The sequence below is a fragment of the Colletotrichum jinshuiense genome, chromosome 9, assembly GCF_051148585.1.
Source record: "Colletotrichum jinshuiense chromosome 9, complete sequence".
In the NCBI taxonomy this organism is placed as follows: Eukaryota; Fungi; Ascomycota; class Sordariomycetes; order Glomerellales; family Glomerellaceae; genus Colletotrichum; species Colletotrichum jinshuiense.
This window is the reverse complement of record NC_139316.1, coordinates 3,701,018-3,712,313: the sequence shown is the minus strand read 5'-3', so window position 1 is coordinate 3,712,313 and position 11,296 is coordinate 3,701,018. Positions and strand designations below refer to the sequence as shown.

General features: G+C 49.5%; 3 protein-coding genes across 3 annotated transcripts; all 3 read left to right on the top strand.

Moving 5' to 3' along the window:
* Window positions 1-975: 975 nt before the first annotated feature.
* Window positions 976-2,735, top strand: EsH8_IX_000981 (major facilitator superfamily domain-containing protein; the record flags this gene model as incomplete). Its single annotated transcript, XM_083267317.1, has 7 exons — window positions 976-1,116; window positions 1,171-1,200; window positions 1,256-1,328; window positions 1,389-1,431; window positions 1,486-1,540; window positions 1,599-2,141; window positions 2,199-2,735. 7 exons carry the CDS (start codon window positions 976-978, stop codon window positions 2,733-2,735), a joined length of 1,422 nt encoding a protein of 473 aa, XP_083130882.1.
* A 2,530-nt stretch (window positions 2,736-5,265) lies between these two features.
* EsH8_IX_000980 (uncharacterized protein) lies at window positions 5,266-6,713 on the top strand (the record flags this gene model as incomplete). Its single annotated transcript, XM_083267316.1, has 2 exons — window positions 5,266-5,827; window positions 5,911-6,713. 2 exons carry the CDS (start codon window positions 5,266-5,268, stop codon window positions 6,711-6,713), a joined length of 1,365 nt encoding a protein of 454 aa, XP_083130881.1.
* Window positions 6,714-7,806: 1,093 nt separating this feature from the next.
* Window positions 7,807-9,474, top strand: EsH8_IX_000979 (Zn(II)2Cys6 transcription factor domain-containing protein; the record flags this gene model as incomplete). Its single annotated transcript, XM_083267315.1, has 2 exons — window positions 7,807-7,904; window positions 7,989-9,474. The coding sequence occupies 2 exons, from the start codon at window positions 7,807-7,809 to the stop codon at window positions 9,472-9,474; spliced, it is 1,584 nt and encodes a 527-aa protein (XP_083130880.1).
* Between the last annotated feature and the right edge of the window lie 1,822 nt (window positions 9,475-11,296).

Sequence of the window (11,296 nt, the reverse complement as noted above, 5' to 3'; positions counted from 1 at the left end):
CGCGGGGAACTCTGCGGGACCCCTTTGACGACGTTTGGTTTCCCCACCGACAGAACACCCTTTACCCCGGACTGAGAGAAGCACAGCCCACAACACGCTCCGACGAAATGCGGGCGCTATGAGTGGATGCGGTGCCCTAGAGAGCACCGGAATGGGCGTTCTATCTTTCATGTCGTTTTGAATAATATCACTGGATGAGCAACATGAAGCTTTGTAACGCTTGTCTTGGGGCGAGTCATAAAGTTGCAGGGCCGAGACAAGCCCGTCACTCTATCTTGAAGGCGTCCGGGGAATATAATTTTAATCCGGCCGTCCATATTCCTACACCTTATCACAAGAGGGGGGGAAGGTTTGTCTTGGATCGACGCCAAACTCGCCAAGAAGCCGGGGGCAGAGACAAGTAATATGACCGTATCCAAGCTTGGTTTGTCTTGGTAGCGGTCGCCTGTCACACAACGAGTCGGCCTCCTGCCGACGCTGAGGATAGAACCTAGCCCCCAAATACCTGTGCGTTCCAGGATCTTTCACCATCCCGCCTGCGTAAGCCTTCTTGGGAAGCCAATGAGTTCATGGATGTCGGAACATGTCGGACCTGAGCTTGGCCACGTCGAAATAAGCGCAATAATGGCGAACATGTGTGGGTGTCCCAGGAACCACTGAACCCATGCCCCCAGTCGATCTGGGGCAAGACATGAGGCACACCGTGGAGGGTAACCAAAGGTCGTTCCACGAGGCCCAACGCTGGGCATCCCCACCACGGGCGAGTACATAAGGCCTCCGTCCCCGTGAGTTGAACGCAAGAGATGAAGTGTTTCCTTCATGGTGCTCTGAACCCAGTGGCTCCTGTTCTTCTCACCAGCTCATCTGCATTCTTAACTCTTTTGTTCTGAAGACTTCTGTGAAGTCTATTCTTTGACCGGCGCCATGGCTCCCAATCCCAACAATTCAAACAATGACGCCGACAGGGCCAAAGATATGGAGCCCCAAATTTTCGAGGACGAGAACCCCGAGAAGCCCATTCCCAGGAATACCGGCAAGATTGATTACTCTGGTGCCCAAGAGAAGACTGACCCCAAAGAAATCGCCCTTGTCAAGAAGTTGGACAGATGGATCATGGTAAAACCTTCAGTCTGCATTTAGTGTTGGGGACTGTCTGACAATATTATGCAGCCGATGCTGTGGTCAATGTACTGGCTTAACGTAAGTGGTGCCAATAAACATACCCGCAATGATGTACTCACGTTTGACTACACAGTATCTTGATCGCAATGCCATTGCGCTGGCGCGTCTCAATGATCTCGAAAAGGATCTTAAATTGACTGGGTCTCGTATGTCTTCATCTTTTTTCCGTGCATGTATAGGCCTCAGCTAATGTTGTGTTCCCGCAGAGTACCAAACCTGCGTCTCAATTCTTTTTGTCGGCTACATCCTGTAAGTGTACCGATGCTAAAATATTGTTATCTCCACCTAACTAAACTGCATCAGAGGACAGATCCCGTCGAACATGTTTCTTACCCGCACTCGCCCTAGCCGCTACATGGTAAAGTGGTCCGACTCGAAATATTACAAACGTCAGAAAGCTGACTATTTTCCCCCAGGGAACCATGATGATGCTTTGGGCTGTTGTCAGTGCTCTAACCGCCGTCTCGAAAGATTTCACCGGCCTTCTCCTGACTCGGTTCTTCCTCGGTGTCACGGAGGCACCCTACTACCCCGGCGCCGTCTACCTGCTCTCTATCTTCTACACCCGTAAAGAGGTTGCGACCCGTATCGCCATCCTATACACCGGCAACATCCTTGCTACTGCCTTCGCTGGTCTTATTGCTGCTGGCATCTTCCACGGCATGGATGGTGCTGGTGGCCTTGCCGGCTGGAAATGGCTTTTCATCCTCCAAGGAGCTGTAACCTTTGTCATTGCTGTTATTGGCTTCTTTCTCCTGCCCGACTTCCCCCAGACTACGAAGTGGTTGACACAGGAAGAGCGTGACCTTGCATTCAACCGCATGGAGCTGGACACTGTCGGCAATAAGGGAGAGACAAGCACCTGGAACGGTCTGCGCCAAGCTGCCAAGGACCCGATGGTGTGGATATTTTGTGCAATGGCCCACATGCACCTTGCTGCCAACGGGTTCAAAAACTTTGTAAGGAAATCTTTTCACCATATTGACAGCGCGAGTCTGAAAACTAATGCATTGTAGTTCCCCAGTGTCGTCAAGACCCTCGGCTTCAACACAACCATCACTCTCGTCCTCACTTGCCCCCCGTACCTCATTGCCGGAGCCGTTACCATTGCTGTGTCCTGGTCTTCGGGCAAGTTCAATGAGCGAACGTGGCACATCACCGCGTCCAAGGCCGTCGCTGTTATTGGGTTTGTGGTTGCCCCCGCCACAGTCAGCCTCCCCGGCCGCTACGTCGCAATGTGCATCTTCACGATAGGTACATATGGAGTGAACAGTCTGATTCTTGGTTGGTGCGGTAGTGTATGCGGCCAGACGAAGGAGAAGAAGGCCGTCGCTATCAGCATGGTAACGATGATTATGAACATCAGCTTTATCTGGACGCCCTACCTTTGGCCCAGCAGCGACGAACCTCGTTATGTCATTGCTATGGCGAGCAGCGCTGCGTTCAGTATTGCGACTGCTGCGCTTGCATGGGTCGCAAGGATTATTATGAAGAGACGCAATGCCAAGCTGCGGGCTTCCTCTGACGAGACCACCGTCTTCTACGTCTATTAGATAGGAGTTTGGGACGTTTGTAAAGTATTTTCAACAACATCCCGTTTCGTTTTGATAGCCCAAAGTAGAATAAATCTGCATTCAAGGCAGATGGAGGCTGCTTATTACGTCATTCTTATCATCGATAGTTAGCAAATAAGACGAATCAGTATCGGTCATTGTTGCCATTGCTAAAATATTAATTCATACGCATACCTTACGCCAGAAAATGTTGCTTTTACCACCCAAGATGCAAGTCCATAGTTGCACGTAGATACGAATAGCGGCAGAACGACAGTACCATTTGGGACGCTGTTGTTACTTTACTGTGTTAACGCAAATAGCGTAAATGCGACTCTGTAAAGTGTATTGGTGGATAGATGAGCCAACTCTACTGCTTTCGATGTGACAGATATAGAAATCCAGACTGCGGTGGTGTATTGCTTGCCGTCTGAGTATGGAAGCGGAATGCAAGTACGGAGTATGTGAAGAGAAAGCCGTCGATTGAAGTGGAACAGTAGAGATGGATGCATGCATAAACACCACAACACACAAAATAACTGCCACACACCCTATGTTCCACCTACAATAGGATGACTATCTACCTGCAGAGCAGCAGAAGTGATGATATCTGTTTGAAATATGCTTGATCAGGCCAGTCCTAATCGAATAGTCATGCTGCTCCTGAGCAGTACGGCGAGCATGGAGCGATTGCCATTTTGCGCAGTAACTGCCTCCACCGCTGGCGCACGCGTGAAACCAGCCATTGACAGATTTCTTAAGATGAAAAGGAACGGATTAGTGCTGCAATGTCTCTGGTTACGTCTGATCAGGTCTAAGATACCTGGTGATGACTAAGAGAGAACAAGATGCAGGGCGGTCAGCGGTAACAGTGACTCTGATGCTTACCTAGCTGCATTGAACCCGAGCCCTCGGTCACAATTAACCGACTTTCTCCTACTTACCGCGGATGTAAGGTGCCGAGTGGTCCGTGATAATCAGCCACTTGTTTTCCTCCAGTGTTCAGATGAACTAGCATCAATGCCTAACCGAATCTGTCTAAAATATAAATAGCGACCTACCAAGCTTTCTAAGTCGGACGACGTTAGTTTAACTGCGGTTAGTGTTGACGGGACTGCCGGCAAATTCTTTCCAAAAGGATTGCGTACTATCACCGCAGAACTAGTGACCACCCGACTCGTCATTCCGCTTCCTGAGCGTCGGCACCATGGCTGTTGACGCGTGGCCGTCACTAAGACGACGGCCGACCGATGTCCCCAACTCCTGCTTCACCGGTGTAATCAGCCGATCTAGCAATTTGCTTACTAACGTCCCGAGCACAATGGAAGCCGCAAAGCATCGCGAGCAAATATGTATTTCAAGGTTCACCATCCAAACCAAACGCTAAAATGTGTGATGCTGGGGCTGCCGAACGCCCCCACGGCTGATTATTGTTGCAGCATAGTATATCTGGCTGCCTCTAAGTGCTTGAATACAAGCCAAAGTCTGCAGCTTAGACTACTAGCATAGAGAAACACAGATTGCTTGAGGTGCTGGGAGGGAGGAGTAGGCTGGGGTGGCGTCAGTTTATATTTGTACGACTTTCTGAAGGGTGGTAGAAGAGATGTAAGTTCTATAGTGGCCAAAAGCTCTCATTTTGCCCCCGTCAATGTTGACCTAGTCTTTCCGTTGTCGTGTCGAATCGGGCAAGCCCGCTCATTCCAACAATCGTAGCTGCTGATGTAGCTGTGTATCGTCAACCCATGTGTCGATGTGAGGCTGTGTCGTCCTACCGTCTAGTCTAGTCTCCGGTGTTTTCTTCGCCGAATAGAATCGGGATCAAAATGTTGTTGTAGACCCTGAAATACCCGCTCTAGACTGGTTGTGACAAAGCCAGCAGCCAGCAGCTAGTTCTTACACAGCTTTAGTCCAAGCAATGGATAAGGGTCCATGGGATTGTTTTTTAATTTTTTTCCTTCACATTTACCAAGCATGGCGTCGGGAAGGATTTGCATTGTTCAAATTCTTCACTATGTGCTATCATAGCGCCACCCGAAAGTGCCGCTATCCGCATTCGCGGGAGGCTCCATGACTCCCTGCAAGCGCGATTATACCGGTCTAAACTCGTTTCGTCCACTCTTGGTAACTTGCAGAATTATGGAGCGGACAAACAAAGATCGGACTCCCCTAACCTAAAAGCTATGGCCTCTAGCAACCTGAGCTACGGATTAGTGCACGACGCATTTGGGAGCGCTCAGAGTTGAATGGGGCGATCGTCGGCTTCCGACTGCCGGTATAGGACAAAGTGATATCAGTGTATACGGCCATCTATCGTCCACATTTGGTTATAAAACCACCATTTGTCCCAACAGTCAGTCAATCTTGTTCTTCTCTGTACCTCATCAGCTTTCATCTCTTCGCCCCGGCGTTCCACTCTCTTTTCCCACTCTCTCTACCACTTTCTTTACCCCACTCTTTTCCACACTCCCTTTACAACACTCTCTTTGCCAAACACTGGCTTTCCGCTCATTCTGAGCCTCACACTCTTGAAATGCACTATCATTTGATTCTTGCTGCTCTCGCGGCTCTTGGAACAGCTTCCCCCGCCGTCCAGCCCATCGATATTAACGCCATTCTGGCCGCCACGGCGCCATCCTTGACCGGACCTCCCGCCCTTGCCACCGGCCAGACCGGTGTCTACAACGCGGCCGCTGCTTCTTCAATTGCCTCCGCCGCAGTTACTGGAGTGGCCTCGGCTAGTGCTACCCAGTCTGTTGTTGCTCGTGACGTCTTAGAGAGACGTGGTTTCTGTATCCTTTGGTTCTGCGTTGGCACTCAAACTTCGTCTACTTCGACTTCCAAGTCCTCTACTAAGGCTGTCTCGTCGACGAGCTGCTCGTCAACTACTTCTGCTACCGTTACTGCGACCACGACTCCTGTTGCGGTTACAACTTCGGCTGCTACCATTACCACAGCCCCTTCGACCTGCACGCCCGTCAGTTGGACTAACACATTTGCTTTCACTACCGCTACAGGCTGCGCCCAGCCGTTTGAAGTTGGTACCTACTGTGGATTTATTAACCCTGAAGACCCTTGCGCTGTTCAGCCTGATGGTGAGTCTTGAAAAAGAACAACCCCCACGAAATAGGCCTATAGCCCGGTTTCAGTCTCTGCTGGTATTAACTAAGTATGATAGGATATGGCACTCACGTCGAACCCGATACCTCTGCTGCATTCAAGGCTTTCAGTTCGTTCCACCAGGCTGCGTTGAATGCGAAGACACCTAGTGGATACGCTTCAACCTTCAAGGATCTCAACGCCTCCGTCAGCGCCAACAGCTACCTGGGCATGCACACTCTCCAGAGTTACGACGTTGCCCAGTGCGCCAGCTACTGCGACAGCACTTCTCTGTGCACTGGAATCAACATCTACATTGAGCGTGACCCGTCCATCAACCCTTCCAGCTGCTCTTGCCAAAACCCGGCATCAATCACCAACTACAAGTGCACTCTCTGGGGCTCCGGTGTCGAGAAGGCTGCCGCAAACAACTTCGGAGGATGGCGCGACGCCTTCGAGGTGGTCATCGCCGGCTCGAACGGATATGAGAAGACGAACACCACCACACCGGCTACCCCCTCCGGCTGGAAGAACCCCCAGAACTGCAGCAGTGTCATTCACAACCACCCGTCTACTTGCATGGGTCAAGTGTTCTTCCCTGGTCCTTTCGATATCAATGTCTGCGCTACCTATGCCGCCTCTCAGAACGCCCTGAACTCCAAGTCTCTCGGTTTGTTCTCTTGGGCCAGCTGGTTCGGCTACAGCCCCTTGAAGTGCAACTTCTTCAACGCATTCATGATCAAGGAGAACGGTGTCGCAAAGGGCACTTACTGCAGCCTCTTCACTCAGCAATATGCTCCTTCAGCCGCTTCCTACAAGCCCGACTTCTCTAGCGGTGCTTTCTGGGGCGTTGAGAGCAGCTGGAGCTTCTGCTCCTCCTAAATGGCGGTCTGAGGCTGTGATAGAGTTCTTTTTGAAGCTCTCTACAGGTGAATGCCTCTGCATGCATCGATAGAGTTGCGGATGAAGAAAGGTTCTTGCGCATTATTGATATTGTTCGCGAAAGTTGGTCTTTCTTGAAAAATTAGAAAATTGATGATAAAGGCGTTGTTGAGAAGGTACATACCACATGTAAAGCAAGTAAACGAAATTGTCATTTTGGAAGCTTATAGACTAAAAACATTCATTTTGCTTTTTTACACACTCAAAATCCAACCATCGCACGTGATCAACTTGTCAATCTTGGCGTCTAGTGTAAAAGACAAACTTTTTAGCAAGAAAAGTACTCTTTGTCATGCTGCATTACTATATATGGTTCGGCTATGTGGATTGGGCTACGGGCCAAATTGACATACACCTAAGACTCGTGCTCATGGCCAAAATCTTCAATGCGACGCCTGCAGCTCCAGCGCAGCGGGTCATCTAGGGTGCACTGAATAATATAGCGACATTAATGGATCGGGTATACACGTCGACTCAGTCAGTACGGCAATATTTCGTCGGATAATCAAGGATATTACATTCACAGATGTGGGATGACTTTGAAGTTTACTTTCGTCAATAATTAATGGGTTGACCTATCTGAGGGGGTACAAATCCCTCGGGCTTGTTGCTTGACTACCTGCGAATAAGGACATAAGAAACAGGGTAGCGGATTCGGTAAACATAGGTATCTTGGTCAAAAAGCCAACGAATGAAGTGCGTCGCATTATCGGGTCTGAGAAGGATTACCGGATTTCACCGAATATTGCTACCTTCGCTTACTAGGATTGGGAAGTGTTAGGGTGATCAAAGATTATCAAGCGAGGTGTTCCCCCCCTCTTCACAACAGTCTCACCTCAGAGTACCCTTGGCAGCTCCTTTAAAGCGTCAGCCCTACCGCCCCCAACTTCAGATGCATCCAAGGTAAAAGGCCGCCAATGCCACCTGACAAACCGTCCCAATTCGGTCCCAACGCCACCCATGTCGGATATGAAGAGTCCAAGCTGACAGAATGGGTCAAATTTCCACGTCTAGCGTAGCTGAGCTCGCCCCAATGCCGACGCATGCGATCTTAACATTTCCCATCATCGAGCGACCGAAAGCCCACAGGAGGCACGCTCCTAAAACACGGACGGGATGTATCACATGCAAGTAAGTAGTGGTGCGACAGGACAACGTCAACGCCGGCAGCGCTTTGGGTACTGCGGTTGATGCTCACCGGCTGTACTTACATAGAAAACGACGCATACGCTGCGACGAAGGCAAGCCAACATGTCAGAATTGTACCAAGTCGAAACGGACATGCGAGGGATACGTGCAAAATCAAGCCGCCATCGAGTGCAAGTTCCAAAGAGAATACCGCCCGCTACTCATCAAGCCGAACTATGAGTCACACGTCTTTACCGGCCAACTCCAGAAGGACCAGTTCGAATACTGGATGGCCTTCAGCAAGAAGTTTACCCTGTTTCCCTCCGACCTGGTGACGCAATTGATACCCCAAATTGCTCGCGAAGAGCCCGCCATCCGCCACGCTGCTTTTGCCATCGGTGCTGCCACCCTGGGCAGTGATACCCGCCGGCAGAGGACATCTGGCACAGGCCCTTACATGGCAGACGCCATGCAGCACTATGGCCGAGCGATCCATATCATCCGCTCTAGCGAGGTTTCGAGGAGAAGCATGCCACGCGCTTTACTATCATGTCTTTTATTCGCTACGTTCGAGGCGATCCAGGGAAATTACAAGGAGGCGTTGACGCACATCAATCACGGATGCGATATGCTCGATCAAGTCATGCAACAGGGCATCAGTGGAGACTGCCCGCCAAAGTTGGTCGACGAGGTTATCTCGGGCTTTCAGCGCTTTACGCTCTTGTCGTGGGTCGTCAGCGGATACCACCCGCCGGAGACGAAGAAATGGGTGCCGTGGTGCTGCCGAGGAAAGCGGCGCCGTTACGCCGTCGATGAAATGCCGGATAAGTTTGACGATCTCTCAGAAGCTCGTCGCTGGTGGGAAGTTGTACAGCACTACGTCATATACCAGACAAACATGCAATCGGCGCTGCGCTTTGAAGGTTTCAATGCTCCTACAAATATGACGCAAATACCCCAAGAAGAAATCAAAAAGCATGGTGGTATCCTACAGCGCTGGCACCAGCGCTTCGAACCTCTCATAGCTCGGGCCGAGAAGGAAGCAAAGCGAGACAAAATAGCCTACTTGCAAATGATCAGCCTTCGGCTTTTCTCTCTATCACTCAGCATATCCGTCAAAAGCTCACAGAACACCAACATGGAAGTTCTGTCAGCTTCAACACCCGACTACAGAGAAGTGGTGTCTCTGAGCAGGATATTGCTCGAAGGGCAGGCCTCAATAGATCAGACCAAGGAGGTTTTCACAATGGACAGCAGTCCGACCTACCCGCTGCTTTGCGTTAGTATGTTCTGCTTAGATGGGTCCGTCAGGGAGGAAGCATACCACCTGATGGAGGACTATCCCCGTCGGGATGGAACCTGGGATACCAGAACCTTTGCAGCGATGACGAGGGTAAGCCTGGCCACAAGAAACGAACATGATTGGAGCAGTGATGAGCACTTCGAAGCACACATGGTCAACAAAGAAGTATTATTGCTTAGGAACGAGGTGCGCAGGAGGAGATATGCTTTAACGCCGGGCGGCAAATGGCAACTGGTACATGAACAGAGGGTAATCCTGCCCCCAGATTAGCTAATGTTGCATTTGGCACAATATTGAAAGCAGAGACTACATCCGTAAAACTTTCCGAGTCGCCAATAAAGACTTGATACTTTGAACACGAGATCATTGTATTGCAGAACTATTGCATCCGCCCGTCGCTTGCAAGATTGTTATTGTTGGTATCACAGGATAACCGTACGGGTGGAAAATCGATCGAAGAGCAAAAACTGGCACTGTATTCTGGTTGTGTAGGTAGAAGGAAGAAAAGAGAGGCAGCCAGCGGAAGCAGCAGTTGTGAAGATATCGCCGTTGGCGGGCTGGAGGCAGAATCTCCGGGCCTGACTGCTGCCGCTTCCCGTAGCCTGACCGCCTGCCCGTATTCTGGCTGGGTAATCCAACAGTTATAGCTATTTAAAGGAAGATTCTAAATTTGCGCTCTCACGGTTTCTTGGTACACTGACCTGCAGGGGAACAGAGGTTGGGTCTAAGACAGTAGCTGAAGTAGCTTCAACGCAAAGACTCTGACAGAAGGATTAGTCTGAGAAATGTTTTAAAACTTCCTATTCTTGGTGTTTTAACTTGCTTCAGGTGTCTTGGTAGGTCCTCCCAACCTATATTTTATCACAAATGGGGAGTAGGCTTGCCCCAAGAGCCCGCTCCCCCCATTCATCACCACACAAGCCCACTAAGTATAATGTTGATGCTTCATCGATAAAGACGGTGAAGCTACATTAAAATTTTCTAAATAACATTGATGGAAAATAGCACATGACGTGAAAACATAACACCGTCGCATAAGCCATAGAAGTGCAAGCGCGCCAGATCGAGCACACCCAGCGGATCTAGCGGATCCAGTGTACCAACATCCCATATGGTGTAGAGGTTAGCATACTCCGCTTTCATTCTTCAATGACATCCGGAGAGCCCCGAGTTCGAGTCTCGGTATGGGAAATATTTTTGTACAGGCAATACCGAGGGGTACGTTTGGTGCCCAAATACTGGAAAGGGCTAACTGGATCAGTAAGGAAGTAGTCTTAGAAGTTGCTATGTTGTTGCCGTGGCCTAGTGGAAAAAACATCATTGGTTTGTCAAGGCATTATAGTTGGCGTTTTCTCCTCAAAACGCGCTTGTGTGTTGCCTTTATCTATGTGTGAACTTGATGGAATAAAGCCAAGGGTTGTTGTGAAGTTAGTGAAAACTCCTTCTACAGGTTGGTGTTCAAACACTCGGCTCAAAGCTTGAGCGAATGGGACTAATATGCCTTCACACTGTCAGGATTGAGAATTTGCATTATCACCTTCCAGTTTTTCCGATTAGATTTGAGGAAGTAGAAGCCATTAATATCTTTCAATGACGCCTAGGGGATGGTAGCAATTGAGGTGACAAGTACTTCTTGGGTTGACAAAATGTTTAGTAAGCGGACGAGATGCCGATTGGCTTTCGTTTGATCGTTAGGTCTAGGCGTATTTCATTAATCGAACATGTCAATGGCGACGGGAAACGGGCAAGCCAAAATTGCCGTGGCCGTCCGTTCTTCTTCCTTTGAATACAGATATTCGCGGTCTGCTGAAGATCCCAATTCCCAATTCCCCATCTTTGACTCCATTTCATGATAAAGTTTCTGAAAGTCGTTTCTTTTACATTGCACACGGGGGCATGCTTGGGTCGTGGATGGGGCCTCTTGACTCAACGGGATTTCATGACATATGTGGAATGCGTATAAATGCGTTTTGGGAAAGCCATTGATCGAGTTAGAGGCTCACCATTATAAAACTCATTGACATACTATTTATCCAGTTGCTAGAACTTTTTTATCTCTTTATAAATCACATCTTCGACCGGCTGTTATTTA